We start from the raw sequence: 17,042 nt of genomic DNA, 5'->3' as shown, positions 1-17,042 counted from the left end.
TTTGAAGTTAGAGATGGAGGAGTTAAAAAAAATTATGGTGGAGAAGGCCATGAGGAAGTCTGTACTGCTCAGATGAATGAAGGAGGGCAGAATGAATTGTCACCCTTAAATGAACCTACTAGTCCGACTACAGCAGCACCTAAAATGGACACTCAAGTTCCAGCTGATGGAGTAGAAGCCTTCCCAGGCATGCATACAGAACGGGGTGAAATGGAAGCAGCAGTCTGTGGTGATGGAGTGGAAGGCTTTCCAGCCTCAGATCAAGAAGGGGCTGCAAGGGAAGCAGAAGTCCCTGCTGATGGAGTGGAACCCTTCCCAGCCATGGAAGTCATAGACACTGAAATCGAAACTTCAGTTCGTGAGAGGCAAGTGGACCAACAACCTCACAAGGTTCCTACCTCTGAAGATGTGAAGCTTCCTAGTGTTGAAGATGCCCTCCTTCCTACTCCGGAAGATGGGAATGGGTATAGAGTTATTTGTAAAACGATGTTACATTTGTTAGAGGATTGGAAGAAGACAGAAATTGAGGGGGTGGGATGCAAGGTCAGGCCTCCCATGAAATGTAACATAAGTCTGGTTGGTGATGAAGGGGACAACGAGGCTACTGCCACGGTTCGGAAACCAGATGCTGAAGGCAAAGGGTGCAGACTTAAGCGGGCTGCGACACCATTGTTGAGTCCATTCACCGATCCCTCCAGGAAAAAGAGGAAGGTTACTGATTTGCATGCACAGACACCTCAGCCCCGTTTTGATCCAACAAAACCCGTGGCCATGGACGATGTGAAGGCTATCATACAACTTTGCAGGGCTTGGAAAACTGACATCAGGTTAGGATTTGTATCTTGGCAAAACCAATATACTTGTTTTTTGATGTATGCAAACAATTTATACGCAGCTATACTATACATGTGTGTGTCATTGTCATATTATACAAGGTGTTCCACTTGTCTATTATATTTCAATTTAACTTTGCAAGTGTTGTTTTTGTAGTGCGGAGCTGGAGCTCGAACCATTTGAAGTTGGGGCAGATTTTTTTTACAAACTGTTAGATGAAACTGCATGGATGAGCTCGAGGGTAACAATTTGAACCCGGCTTTATTTCGATCAATCTCTTATTTGATGACATTGACTATGTGTCATTTATTGTGATATTGACGCGGTTGTTGTGTTCTGAAATAGCAACACCTTGACATGGCCATGTTTCTAATACGCAAAAGACAACTCTCTCATCCGCAACTATTTGGAAGGGAGTGGACAATCGCCGAGTTTTGTCTGCAGGTATTTTTGTATCCATATTATGTGTCACTGCAGTTCTTGCATTGGTATGAGTCATGTAGGTCTCTCCTTTTGGTGCTTTGGTTTGGGTTTATGTAACGTGTCTTTCACACTTGGTTGCAGCAATTTTTACAGCCGTTTGCAATGCCAAGTGGGAAACGAGTCACGAGGAAACAATATGCTGCAAGGACCGTTGACCCTCCCCCTAACTACCTCAAAAATGTACACCACTTTGTCAATGGGTCATGGCAACATGGGTATGCGCAAGCATGGACGAAAGTGCGCAAGGTCTATCTCCCGTATAATGTTCGACAGTCCCATTGGGTGGCAGTAGAAGTCGACTTTGTGCGACATACTGTCACTGTCTATGACTCGTATTCTGATTTTACCTCCAACAGTATGCTTGTCCAATTCATGGAGCCTATTACCCATACGCTTGCAAAGGTGCTGCATGAAATGAGGTTTTATGAGAAATCGGAGGTTGAAGCGGTGAAGAGAAAGGGGACTGACATGTCAAACTTTAACCCATTCACAATTTGCAGAATTTCCGATGTTCCTCAACAAAGTGATGGGTAAGCTGTGTTCTTTTAAATCACTATACTCGGATGTTATCAATAGGTGCACTTCTAACTTGTCTACTGACAGTCAAATATATCGAGTACCTTAGTGCCGGCATTCCTTTACATACCATTGACCCATCCAAGTTTGGCTACTACCGATTGAAGCTTGCAATCGAGGCTTTCAGGGGGGAGGCCTATGTATGAGGTAAAAGTCCTAATCTGACCTCATTGCTGCTTTATTGTTAACTACTGCCTTTGGAATTGCGTTGTTATTTACTTCATTGTAGTTACATCGTACGTACTCACCTGTGATGTCAGTGTTCATTTAAAAATGTCTTACATTATGTTGGGAACTTGTCCAACTGTGATTACTAAAAATGGCTATTTTTGTTCATCAAAGTTTAGGGTATTGGGGATTTGAACACTATAGATGGTAATGTCAATGTTTCGCAACTGGCATCTGATTCACGTATGTCATATGTTCTAAACTCCGACTGTGTGTAATCCAAAACTTGTTTCATGTTCTTTATGAAAGGTTCAAACAATTACTTCTTCAAATTGAACATGTCTTATGACATCTCATTTTCCCTTTATATGAATGCTGAAGTGGCACATATGTCCTCCTTCTGCAGGTGGTCCTTCCAGCTTCATACCCATATTGACATCTCAGATTCTGTACATGTATGTGAAAGAAGTTGCAGGATGTTTTGTCGTATTGTGAATCTTGAAACTTAGTATCAGTTTTTGCGTAACATGGCACAATTTTTGACATTTTGCTCACCACGCGATACAGTGGGGTGATTTTATAGTAGGTTGCAGGGTGTTCATTTATGTAACGGAATTCAACTCTACTTGTCTTCCATGGTAGAAGGGCTGTATTCACTTTCCTTTGTTAGAACTAATTGTTGACATTCTGTGCTTAACAAATTCCTGTAAATCCATAATTTGGCACAAGTTGCAGCTAAATGCAATTTTTTGGGGCCACCCACATTGTAGCTTTTTCCATTATTTTATCGCCACTATAGCGAAATATTCGACTTTCATTTGGCAATATATTAGGGTGTTCATTTTCGTGACAGTTGAAAGTATATATTGGGTGGCTATATCATGGACCTGTAAACATGAGACGACAGTGCATTGTCGACTGTTTAGTTTAGTTTAGTTAGGTTGAATACTTTGTTTTGTATATGCATTTTTGAAATCCGATCCGGACGGAAATGTCGGGGTTCGTTAGCACAAACATTATCATTAACGCTCGGCTGGGCCAATTACAAGCTCAAATATTCTATTGTTTGACGTCATTGAGTTGTAGTTTTGGGAGGTCCCTCACCGTCAAATATTTAGTTATTTCTCATGTTTACGTGGAATAATTGGTCTGACAATTGAGGCTGCATAAGAGTTGATACCAAAATACCTGAGCCTGGGGTTATTGGCTATGCCTTTTGTGTTTGCCTTTTCAAACCAAGATGAAACCAATAGAAAACGACCATCTCTGCCATCACTGATTTATATTAAATAAAACCTGTTCCATTACATCCATAACCTAACCAACTTTAACCTGACAACTGTAGATGACCAGGAGTCCTATTACATTTGGAAAACAACAAATAAATGACCATTCCAACCAAGAAAACAGAGACCCAAAACCATGGGTTTTTCATCTTTCCTTTTCCAGCGTTTTGTTCTTCTTCCAAGCGGTTTATTTTCCTAAGCAAGCCTGGAATGATGTGCTTTGATCTGTCACACATCTCTGGGTCAGCCCATTCCCAAAATGTACATCCATTCCTCTGCAGAAACGGAAGCAATGTTTTCAAACTAAGACAGCCACCATCAGATTTGGAATACAGACAATTCCCAAATGTCAGCTAAAACTTACACATTTATTAAACTTACCCTTGCACATACTTGAAACCTCCTTCCAGGATAAGAAACCGTCCACGATGTATGCGTTTTGACAACGTTCCCACAGTAGCACAGCCGTGAACACACTGAACTCGCAGCTTCCATTTCCCAGCGAGATCTTGAAGTCGCGTCTTGACCGGGCAACCGAGACGTCACTGACTCACCCTCACCGGTACGGAGGCTCCTCTTACTCATCTTCTTGTTTTTGAGGATATGAATTGTTGTTCACGTTGTGCGATATTTAGGGTGTTGAAGAGGGTCATCCCAAATTCAAAGGGTTACACTTGCATGTGCACAATGTTTCAGTAACATGGTGTGAGTGCACAAACATGATACCTGGAGTTAATGGGGTGTTTTTAAAAAGGAAAAAAAAAATTTCCAATATTTACCATTGCCAACAGTAAGTATAGATTGGGCTCAATGTTATTCATACCCTTAGTTTATGACAGATACGGCATGGTATACACTTGCATATACAGTACATGCCATTCTTAGTTGTCTGTATATTGGTTGATGAATGACGTATTGGTAGGACAGTGGCACTATATTGGTATCGTATTGTAACTTTATTGTATCGCTATTGATTTGTATTGGTTTTATAATGCCCGATATTGGTGTTATATTGGCATTCCAATGTAACCTCAGCATTATTTGAAATTGGTACAGCTATTATAACATTTTTTATACTGTCTTGCGTATTGGTTTTGCAATGTCATTGAACAAGTCTACAAATCTGAACTATGTGGAAGGTAATTACGTTATATCGAATATGAAATGAATGCAGCCAAACTACATCAACTGCAGTTATCAAAGTTCCTGCATACAACACAAAAGAAAGGCACCTGAAACGTACATATAATACGAAGGCCACCTCAACCTGGCAGCATACAAAATAAAATAACAATCCAGGTGAAACTTACACAAGACAAAATTTACAAAGAGGTGACCTCAAACTTACAGAATACAATCTTAACAAAGACGGCACCTGCAGCTTACATTATACATATGTACCAACGAGGCCCCCTTTCCCCAACAGAAAACAAACGAAATAAAAAAAAAAGGCACCTCATACGTATATATTACAAAAACAGGGCACGTCAAAAATTCCACTGTACTAGGTTTGTCCCCAATAGTAGCCATGGTAATATTACAAGGCAAACCCTCTGGCTGTGGCCGAATTTCGAGTTGCATACCCGTCAAATGCGGCGACCGTGACCCATTAAGTTCATGACCCCTCCCACAGTGATGTCCCACTTTCCTTCTGCATCTACAATTTGTGCAAACTTCCTAAATAGTTCGAAGCCGGATTCCAGTTGTTGTTGCTTCAGCTGAGCCATTTCGTCTGATTCTTTGAATGCAATAACTGCACTGGCAGGGGCATTTTCAAGTCTAGCTCTGACAGCCTTCATATGTAGGAGATGCATCCGGGCTTGATAACGCGCCCGAATTGTGCGCTTTTTTATGACACCCCACCTAGCTTGGCCCTCTTTAATTTTGCTAACTATGTCTGCATGGAGATTTTTTCAGAACATGGTATTGGCTCGACATTGCTGCAGTCCATGGACCCAGTCTTCAGTGTCTTCTGTTGCTGCTTTGCCAGGTGTTTCAGTGTCCCCTCCTTCAGTAATGGCAAGGGTTGGGTTTGGTGTGGGGTTGGGGTCCATGGGTGTTGGGTATTTACTGTGGGTTGGTGTGGCCATTAGTTTGACCAAACTGCCATTCATTGTGATGTAGGTGAAATAGCTGCGCAGGCAGGGGGGTTTGACGGAGTAAGTGTGATGGAAATGTTGGGTGGATGCAGCTGGGTTACAATTAAATAGTGGGAGGTATTAATGACCAGGAGTAAATGACTGTGCTGAAGAGGCGGGAGTTATTGGCGGCAGTTGTTGGGTCCAATTTTAGGCAGGAGTTATTGGCGGGAGTTGTTGGGCAACACATTTAACTTGGGCTGTGCATAATAACAGCTGTATATAACTATTCTTTACCATTGGTTGGTGGTTGTTGTATGGGACCCTTGTTGAATTTGCAATTTATTCCTTTTGTCCTCTTTCCCCAATTTCCCTCCTGTACCAAAACTACAAATTGTCCCAAATATATGAGTACGGTAATTTGACCATGAATTGGCCAATTACAAAAATGGACCATGAAAGTATTTGTGTTTCCAATTTCCTTTTTCAGGGTGCATGTTTTCCTTGATATGAGTTCCATTTTTGTATATAACGGTGAATTCCTAACTCTTATTTTGTACCATGTGCAAATATTTGTAGGTGTATTCATCCCACCAGACGTTTTATTCGCCTTTAAATTTCGGAAGATGGGACTGTATATGACTGATTTGGTGGTATTATTTTGTTTTTAGATGGACTTGCCTATTGTCGTCATTTGTAGGGGATACTTTGTAATTTATGAACAAGTCTGTACAGTTGGTAAAATGAGTTAATGGGGAACTTGCTACTAAGGGAGTTATTCATATGGCAGCACCTTCAATATTAATATAGTATAGAATTGTGATGAAGATTGTGTGTAATTTGTGTAGTCACTGTTGTTCAGGTGTGTATATTGGTACGGCCGATTATTCCAACGTTGACAGGTGTGTATTTTCGTATTTGGTCCGACTGTAATGGGCATATTACAATGCTGTCAGTGACAGAGAGGAGTAATGACTGAAGACTGATTTTGTAATGTAGTCATTGAAAGCAATATAAAACAGACAACTTCGTCTATATAAGAGGGTCTAACCTACTCATTCAATTCCATATATATCAGACATGAAAGCTGTACTAAAGCTCACCCTATTGTTGGTAACGAAAAGGAAGCTCTAGATTGATTTTGTAACGTTAACTGTTTTTCAGGGTGCATGTGTGCATTATCCCCATTTGAAGTTGAAGATGTCAGACGTAATCCCTCCAAACGAGGTTGTTAGTTACCCAGGAGACCAGCCATGGCATGTCCCTTTCCCATCTCCACCTGGGACTCCAAATAACGATCCCACGTCATCCGGAAGTGAGGCAGACAACATTGATCTGCTAAAGAAAATAGCTGAAGTGAAGCATCACCTCCAATATTTGTGTACGGCAACGGATTGGTGGGAAACCAAATGCGATATTCATGGCCAGGTGATGGGCAACTTGACGAACAAGCTGAACAAAGCATTTGCTAGAGAAGTTAAGCAAACAATGAAAGCCCAAAGTCGAAGCGCGAAGTTAGCCTCCTTGACGTTACAATTGGAAGAAACAAAGAAAGATGCTGTCCAAAAATTCATTGAATCTGAAGAATTTAACCATGAACTGGTTGAATGTTTTAACAATGGGTTCGAGATGTTCCGGGATTATGCTTCCGTCGTGTCACCAGACTACAATTGGAGCGAAATAGATGTTGATGGTGTCTGGCAGGTGCTGAATAAGGGTGGCCAGGGAATGGCTGATCATAGCCTTGTGCATGCAGCGAGGAAGAAGACCAAAGAATTGGATCTATTCATGGACCTGTAAACATGGTGATTTTGTGGAAGGGTTTCTGTAGCTGGGTCAGGGTAAGTACGGGTGGAATCATTTTGTATGTATTTGGTGGCTTTTGTTTGAATGTGGTGCCTTGTTTACGCTTTCCTCTTATTCTCACCGTTGAGTGGGAAATTACTTAGTTTGTATAAATATGAAGTACTGTAACGTGGAGGTGTGCTTATTAAACGTTTATTGGCCTCATATTACAAGCATTAAGGATGTATATTGTGTTTGTATTGTATAATTATTGACACATATATTGTGCTTATAGTACGGTTTTATTGCTGCTTTATGGATATACACCTCATATTATAGCCTCTACATCTGAGTAATTATAAACAGTGACTCTGGCAATGGTCGTGTATATGGAGGGTTTCGGACAGATTGATGGTTATGACGCGCGGAATATCCATGGAAATATGGGACATGTATTGATACCTTAAGGCAATTGGATACAAACCACGGACACTGTGACCAACAATATAGAACACTAATAACTGACTTTGTTATTTTGCAAAACAGGTTGGATTGGAAAAGTTATAGGTACCAGAGTCCATAGGCACTAATCACACACCAATGGGAAGGGTTTGTTCCTCTGTGTGTGTGACATGAAGTGAATAATTAACTATTTGAAAAGTCCATATAACGATAGTAGTGATGTGTTCACCATGTGTAGCTGCATGGATAGTTTCCCAAATAATTACATTTTAGTTAGCCTTCTAGGCCCTTTCATTTGGGACAGAAACCGTTTTCATTACACTACCAATAGCCGTGCAACAAATGTACAATACAATACCAATACGATGGCAACAAAGGTACAATACAATACCAATACGATGGCAACAAAGGTACAATACAATACCAATACGGTGCATATAAAGACAGGACATAACGTTGTGTAGGAAAGGAAACCAAGTGATGCGAACGTGACTACAATCACATTTCACAACAGCAAATCGAATACAATTTAAATGAAAATAAAAGGTACATCACAAACGAATAGAAATGCTAATCTGTAAGACACATTGGCCAGTGGAACACTGTTAAATAACAGCTGGTTTCCATAAAACAGGTGGAACTGTATGTTCACAAATTGCTACTAATAATAGGCTCTCATTGCAAGGAACTTGTTACCTTGTTCCATATGCTTCACATGACCGTTTAATTGACGGACTTCCATGTATGCAGCATCACCGAACCTATTCATGAACTTCACAGTTGATGACAACTGAGGTACAAACTGAACAACTGTACAATATGCGCAATTAGACACTTCAGTTCTTGAGAGGGACAGATTGTTTGCATGTATTTTGGTAGTGGCCCTTCACACCACACCTTGAGCATTTTTTTTGCCGGGAGTCCTCTCCTTTGGAAGGTACTCTTTGCATTTTGCGACGGCCCGGCATAACCTTACAAACAGGAGGAAGGATTTTGACATTGTTCAAATATTCGGGAATAACCCATGTGCCTTTAGGTGGTACAGGATAAATAGATTCAGCATATGCCGCTGCCCATGTAGCTCGTGTATAATAAGAAGAGGCAAAGGAGTAGGGGTTCAAATTCAAGTGCCGACATACCGCAATAGCATGCTTGCACGGGAGTTGCTCCAAGTCAAACTTCCTGCACGTACAACTACGGTTTGCCAAGTGCACCAGACCGTTCAAATCACCATCCAGAACATTATACTCAACATCATTGATTTTGACCACATTCATCCTTGACACAGCGTCTAACCTCTTCCTTAACTTCTGTTCACCCAAATCAGGGCACAATGTAGAATGACATTTCATTGCTAAATCTCGACGTTGACTAAACCAAGTGAGAAGTAAATTTGTGATTTCATCGATCAAGTGTAGGACCGGAAGCATCCTTGCAAAACGAAGAACTGAATTAATGGACTCCACAATATTTGTTGTCATCACATTATAGCGTCGTCCATCACAGTGGGCCCGAGACCACTTCTGAACGCCTGCACGTAGTAGATAAGTTCGCACTCGCTCATTGTTTATCATCGAGAAGTGACGATTGAACTCCGCTAGACGATAAGACTTCGCTGCCCTTATAAAATACCCCAATATCGGATCCCGTTGCTTCAAGTGAAATGAGGCTTTCATATTGCCCTTCAAGTGATAAAAGCAAATACCATGGCTTGCCCCAGGAAAAACTCTACGCAACCCATGTTGTATGCTAACATTGCGATCAAATATGACAACAAGATTCGAGCAATCACCAATTGCACAATGTAATTTTCTCAAAAACCACTCCCATGCTGCATCGGTCTCCAAATCTCCAATCCCAAAGGCAACAGGATATATGTTGCGATTTCCGTCAAATGTGGTCGCAACAAACAAAACACCTTTATACTTGCACTTCAAATGGGTAGCATCAACAGCAATCACGGGCTGCATTGACGACTTAAATCCTCGTATGCATGCACCAATTGACATAAAAAAATATAAGAAGTGGTCGGCTGCATCAGTCTGAATGTATGTCAAAGTTTCCGAATTTGTACGCTCCAACTCATAACAATAGGAAGGGAGAAGGGAATACGACTCTTCTGCAGACCCTCTCATTGTTTTGAAAGCTAACTCTCGGCTTCTCCAAGCTGTAGAGTAGCTTATGCTGACACCAAATTTTTTTTTTCACATCTGTCTTTATATCAGCTGCAGTATAGATGCTGCGCGAATCCTGAAATCTCAATTTAACACAGTCAGACACCAATTCGGCCGTAGCTTGAGGATGGTGACTACTTACAAACCTCAGATCACATTCATGAAGTGGATCGTATTTAACAACCTTAAACTCATGTAATCCAACCTTATATGCCCGAAGTTTCCAAGGGCAAGGCACCTGCCAACAGCGAACACAAAACCGACGCTTCCCAGATTGGACTGTTCTGAACCGAAAGTGGCCTCTAATTGCTGCTAAACTGATGGTTTTTAAAAGGGCAATTTAATTTGGATAAACTCGGCCAACCTTCAAATTTGCTTCCCAATTTATGCACGAAAGGCCTCCACCATAACCAATATATTCCACACTCTCACCATGCTTCGAATCAACCCGAATTGTATGCATTTCACTCGAACTTGATTGCCGGGGAGGTTCAGATTGTACCTGTCTACACTGCACAGTGGAGGGTTCCGCACTGCTGTCCTCATGAGGATGCACAATTGGTGCAGAGTACGGTTCCTCTTCATTGCTAGGTTGATACAAATCAGCAACTATGTTTTCACCGCTTTCAAAATGAACTTCTTCAACCCAATCACTCCAATTAAAACCATTCCCACCATTTTCAGTTTCATTGTGCGCAATTGCCACATTTCTTCGTTCCACAACAAAGGTAGCAGGAGCATTGCTACTCTCAACGCTTACAATGCCATTGCACCCTTCAATACAATGACCTTCGATATTTTTCAAGCTTGCTACTAAAGGGGTTACTTTAGAGGCCATAACATCTGTGTTGTACTTGAGAAAATATTGAACATCATCATTGTCTTCAACCCTTATCTGCTTACTGACAGATGCGGATACAGGAACTGAATACTTCAATGTGACACTATATTTCGTGGGCTCTGCATCCATGATCTTATAAATGCGTTCAACAAGTTCGGAAAACGTTACGTTCCATGACACTATTATGCCTTTAGCCTCCCCACCTTCATAACTCTCAATGTTATCCTTCTTAACCCAACTTCCATTGTAGCATACCAAAATTCCAACTGTATCCATTTCTGCAAAAAACATAAATAATTACTACACCGATTCATAACACTAAAAAATACAAAATAGATGAATAAAAACATGCACAACAATCATTCCACTACACATATCATCTTCTAAATCCTTAAATCTTCAAACTCAAATTGTAGCTGCTTCAACAATTAACTTTTATTCCTTTTTGTTTTTTTTCTGATTTTGTACATATCTGTGGGTTCCAAGTTATTAACAAACTAACATACACATACAATGGCAGAAATATGAACCCTCTAACCCTCCAAGTCTTTTGCACAAATGTAGACGCCTTCAACAAAAGGATCAGGTTGTGATAGAAAGCGTATAATGTAGTACAAGCTCAATTACCAAATTCGAAACCAAAACACACAAACTATACTTCTTACCAAAACAAACCCAGAATGCCAATAAATTCCCCACATTAGCATCTAAATTGAGCCTAACACTAGCCGTATTTACAAATTTTTAGGCCAGACAAAGTTAACATATGATTTTTCTGTGTGCTGTTATTTTCACCATTATCAAACACATTGCACTACATTATACATGCATTCGGTCAATTTTAAACAAAATTTAAGTTCACCAGACAGCTCCCACTGCAGATAATATCACAAACTATGAATTTCAACATATCACAACAAGTGCAAACTGAAAATTTAAGCTTTTATGCCCTCTGTGGTGAAAAGGGGCTGAACGATTTCATAATATACATACACTACCAAACCAATATCACAACTCACATCCGTTCACAACGACACCGGAAGTCGCCACTTTCCCTTCTCTGTGGAATCGCAGCAGTCAGCTCGATCTGGAGGTCAACAATGGAGGCCGTGCCTTCCGGCTTCGCTGCGCCCAAACTAGGGTCCCAAATTTGAGGACATCTGGGTTATGACGATGGATGGGTTGCGAACTGGATTGCTCAGTGGGAACATGTCTCGCAACCTGGAGTTCCCCCAATTTTTGCCAACCTTCCAACACAGAGGAGAGAGAGTTGAGCTGAGTTCAGACAAGTTCCCTTTCAGAAAAGGGGTGGCAACGGGTTGCTACATGTGCTTTTATATGGAGGGCAGTTTGGTCATTTCACGTTTAAAAGTGATTATATCAGAACACAATTTGTAACCTGATTATTTCAGAATACCACTTGTGAAAAGTGATTATATTAGCATATTCCCCATTAATTTTATTTATATGTATGAGATTAATAAATATAAAACTGCTAGGTTTTTTTTAAAAAAAAATCTGAATTTTTTTCAATTTTGTTAATCACTAGCATCATCGCCCTCGAGGCAAGAGGTCGAGCTGATCTTGCATTGGACCTTGTCCGGGCTTGATGGACCCCATGTGTTGCCATGGCAGGAATTCATCGTTGGAGCTAGTTTTGGAAGCCTAGAGGACCTTTTGCCTGGGCTGGAACTTGTTGAAATAAAAAAGTTCATTGACAGCAAATTAAATTTTGGCCCAAGTTTAAAGAAGTTGGGCCCATAGATAAAATGGTTTTGTGGACTTGTTGCTAAATTGGTTTAGGCCCAAATGAATTAATATTAATATTTTTACAAGAAAATATTAAGCAGTAACAGAACATGTACGTTGAGGAGTGACTGAAAATGGGAAGTTACTCCCACCCATATAGTACGTGAGGCGATAACTAGTTCCATTATGTCAGTTCCTCTTGGTCTATAAAAAGGGACCAAAGGATGCAAAAAAAGGGGGGACGAAGAAGAAGAAAAAAAGTACCAAACTGCTGCAGAAATCCATAGGAAGGGAAAAAAAAAAAGAAAACATCGAACTGCTGCATAAATCCAAAGAATAGAAGCAAGCAAAAGAGATACGAAGCTCTGTCACAATACCATTGAGAAGGTATAAACAAATTCATTTGAGTATCCTTTTATGTATAATTGACTTGCAGGTAAAAAAAATATGTATGTGAGGCCATTGTACAGAAGCCTGAACTTCCTCCATGTGTGATATCAAGAAATGTATCATATCAACAGAGACTTCAGCAGTGGAAAAATGCAAACAAATCCTCCCAAATTGGCAATAGCTGTGCTACTTACACAAAGAGAGCTCTCACAAGGACCTCTCTGTTGTGAATTACAAATGGGCTTCTGCAAGAACCCCACTGTACAAGTGCTGTGAACACCTTGTGAGTGTCCATAGGCATATTGTGGTACTCAGAGAAGACCTTGCGAGTGTTCTTGAGTACCAAAAACAGAAAACATCAATAGTCCAGACGCTTTGTTATATGCCCAACCCACCTTCAGCAGAGCAAAATTTCAAATCTGCAAATTGGAGAAAGAACGGGTGGCAAAATGTGCTGCAAATGGAGAAAATCAATAACTCTGTTTTAGCCTCACAGATTGGCATAAATAGAAGGAAATATAAAAGAAGATATTAAAAGATATGCATAAATTAATGATTGCCAGAAAGCTTACAGAAGTTGATGATTCACACCCACGAAGGTCACTAAGACAACACTCCTCTGCAGCAAATTGCAAAAGGTTCTCACTTTGTTGCTTGCAAAACATGAAGCAACTGAAACAAAACAAAGCCAGCACCTCAATTGGCAGTATGATGGTCCTCTCAAATGATATGAGTCTGCAAAAGGAAATATGCAAAGCCTTAGAAATCCCAATCAAATTGGAAAGAAAAGGATGCAGCAAAGCATCAACAAGCTAAAAAGCAAAAGAAAAATGGCTCACCAATTTCAGGCTAAGAAGCCTCCTGCGTTGCGGCTATTGAAGAACCCAAGAGCAACATAAGCCCAAAACAAAGAAGAAGAAAGGTAACAAAATTCAAAAGAGAAGAAGAGAGACTTGCCATATGAAAAAGGAGAAGTCAAAGTTAAAATGGATGCACGTTTTGTGCCAGCAACTTTTCTTCAAACCAAAGTTTGGTCTTTAGACCAAAAATGAAGAAACTCGTTGCTCAAGGAAAGCCTTCCTGTCAAGTCAACACAAAACCAAAGATGAGTTTTTTATTTATTATCATTTGAAGGACTCTAAACACATAATGGGTAAAGACAAAACCCATTTTGATGGAAGTCTGCCATAAGTACAGAGGAAACAACAAAAAGCAAAAAAGAGGTCAAGCATGGATTCATGGCTGAACTTTGGGATTAAAAGGGAGAAGCTTCAGCTATGAATTTGGTACTGCCAAACTCAACAAAATACACAAATAGCTCTTTGGCTTGTGCATGTTTTTTTTCGGCAAAGAAACCCAATTCGTGTTGCATATAAGGAAAAGAAACAAGAAATGGCTTACAGGACCTACGCCAAAATAAAAAGGAGTTGAGGTTATGTTATTGTGTCAGAACAAAAAAGGAGAGTTGAAAGGCCAAGGAGAGACCAGCAAAGGCAAGGAAGAAGAAAAGCAAGAAAGACAGAGAAGAAAAGTAGCAAATAAAGAATAATAAGTTCTGTACTTCCTTTGGTTCAAAAGCTCTGTTTTCTTTTGAAAAACAGACGATGCCTTTCAAATTCCAAGACTTTCAACTAATAATTTAATAGGTGATAACGTCTAACTCTGACAGAAAGAAGCAAAGGAAAGGACCAACCTTGTTTTGATGTCTCTTTGGTTTTGGCGTCTTAGATTCAAAGCTCTGAACTGATTATGGCTAACGGGTAGCTGAAGAGATATATAAATTGGTCCAGTTTAAGTTTAAATTTGAACTACTCCAGATAAAGATGGAGGTGGCTCAGTTTGAATTGATCTCTATTACTCCAAATAGATATCGGCTTTGGTTTCAATTAGCAGCTAGCTCTCAAAGCCTTTCTGACATGGACTCTTTGATTATAGGCCCACTAATAGAAATGTTAAGGTCCGAAAACAAGTTGATGGGTTGACAAAACAAATTACCCATTAACTTTCAAAAGCCCAAAATATTTTATAGGTGGTCCAAATAAATTATGTGGTTCATGGATTAATCCATAAAAATCATATGTGAGTAAATTAATGGGCTATTTAAAATGCCTTTTAATTTTCTTTGGACATTAACAATAAAGATGGTACAAAACCATTCCAAATTTTCTCATGGGTCATCTACCCTGTAAATTTCAATGAGATCAAATTCAAATCTCTCAAATATACAAATTCTTTCAAAGGGTCATTTATTCTTTGAAAGTCCAACCAAATTTTCTGAACTACGTCCGGTCTGATTCCGCCAAGGATACGTAGGCAATTTGGAAATTCAATCCAGATACGACCGCAAGCCCAAATAGAATCCCTGGTGTCCTTAACCAAATTCGCCCCAAACACTTTTCCAACCACAAAATCAAATTGAATCCCTGGTCCAACCACATTCATCCAAATTTCATAAAATATTTCTCATACCACAAATTCTTTCAAGGGGTCATTCATTCCTTGAAAGTCCAATCAAATTATGTGAGAACTACAAAAGGCTTGATCCCCAAAATGGGGTATGTAGGCAGTCTGGGGTTCCCTAGATGCAGCCGTAACATCAAATCAAATTCCATTATTTATTTCATTTTTTCATATTGGAATCAAAGGGTTTTCTCTTTATAAAGAGATTATAATTAAGAGATATTTTTTATCTTGAGTGGGTCATATTCAATTAAAAATAAAAACTTCTATTTGTAAATAAGAGTGAGATTATATTGGGTGAATTTTTAATTTCTTTATTACACTTTTTATCTAACATAACTAACTGCTGAAAATGCTCTTAAGAGATATATTCTTTCTTGTTTATGTCGGAAAATGTTTTAAGCATGCACAACACAATATATCTTGGTTTTTCTCCCTTCAAATTTTTGTTTTAGCGATTATTTTCTTTTAATATTGTTTAATTAATTGTATCTTAAAGCAAGTGCATAAAAAAAAAGTACTCAAGTATTTAAATGGATATGAATAGGATCTGTTGTTTATATTTGCATACATAATTTGTCTTATATTTGGAGTTACACTTTTTACAATGAGTTAGAGCAGTTACAATAGGCTCCCTAAACCATCTCCTTAGACTAGGAATTGGAAAAATACAACTTCAACCATGCCCCATATCCACCTCATAAAATAGAGAGACATCTAGAAGCTCCTAAATCTAAGGAGATAGAAAGGACTCTTAGTGGCTACCTATAATTTAATACTACTTTGTTTTATGCATATTTTAAACTTTTAATTAATTTTAACTATTTTTGAATATATATTTATATATTTATAGAGATTAACCAATTATATTGAATTAAAAATAATTATAATATTTATAACTCCCTAAACTAGAGAGTATGATTGGAGTTCAAATTTTATAAAGAGTTCCTAAAATAGTTTTGGTGTGTTTATGGAGCATAGTTGTAAATGCTTTTAAAATTGGAAAAAGAAAATAAAGTAATAAAGTTGGGTGCAAACAAAAGAAAAACATAATATATATCATGATTCTATATATCATCATTAATATGTGACATTGATCCAAATATCCGTGAAAACTCATGTGGTTTTCATCTGCTGCTTGCTAACATCAAATCTTTCAAGCAACCAGTGAGTTAAAATAAAACCTTGCTAATTATGCTCTTTATTGGTTGTTGTACGATTTTCATTACTTTCTTTATTTGTAGAATACAAAATAATTTGGCGAAAAGGTTTCCTCAGTTGAAAAACATTTTTGTTTGTTTATTATTATTATTATTTATGTTTGTTTAAATATAAACCAGGCGAACTTTTGACGATAAAGTAGCTTTTAATTATAGAATTGCATATTACGACCAAAAAAAAAATTTTGAATTGCATATAAATGATTTAAAGTTTAAAAAACATTTTGCAAAACACACCGTGACCCACTTGCATTTCGTTAACTCCAAATTAGTGGAGTGAAGAAACTCATGATATGTTGATTTTTTTATTTATTGCAATGGATGACTAACTGACATGATTAACCCATTTAATTGAGTGGTCAAATAATTTTGAGTTCAAGTGATTTTTTGCATAGATAATATATGAGGGAATATCTAAAAACTGGAAGGTTCGGATCATTGAAATACAATGCGGGGACTTTGAAATGATGATATTTCAAAATAATGGGATTATGAAGTGAGGGAATTTCAAGTGATGGGATTTATAAGGTTATTTA

General features: G+C 38.8%; 1 protein-coding gene and 1 long non-coding RNA gene across 2 annotated transcripts; both read right to left on the bottom strand.

The window, feature by feature from the left end:
* Positions 8,334-9,807, bottom strand: LOC109947088. Its single transcript, XM_020556528.1, has 2 exons — positions 8,565-9,807; positions 8,334-8,482 (listed from the first exon to the last, which is right to left on the bottom strand). The coding sequence occupies exons 1-2, from the start codon at positions 9,805-9,807 to the stop codon at positions 8,334-8,336; spliced, it is 1,392 nt and encodes a 463-aa protein (XP_020412117.1).
* On the bottom strand, positions 12,472-13,748 carry LOC109946818. Its single transcript, XR_002269898.1, has 3 exons — positions 13,666-13,748; positions 13,399-13,561; positions 12,472-13,280 (listed from the first exon to the last, which is right to left on the bottom strand). It is a non-coding gene; the product is annotated as an uncharacterized LOC109946818 (long non-coding RNA).

This window comes from Prunus persica, chromosome G1, assembly GCF_000346465.2.
Source record: "Prunus persica cultivar Lovell chromosome G1, Prunus_persica_NCBIv2, whole genome shotgun sequence".
Lineage (NCBI taxonomy): Eukaryota > Viridiplantae > Streptophyta > Magnoliopsida > Rosales > Rosaceae > Prunus > Prunus persica.
This window is presented reverse-complemented; position numbering and strand designations above follow the sequence as displayed.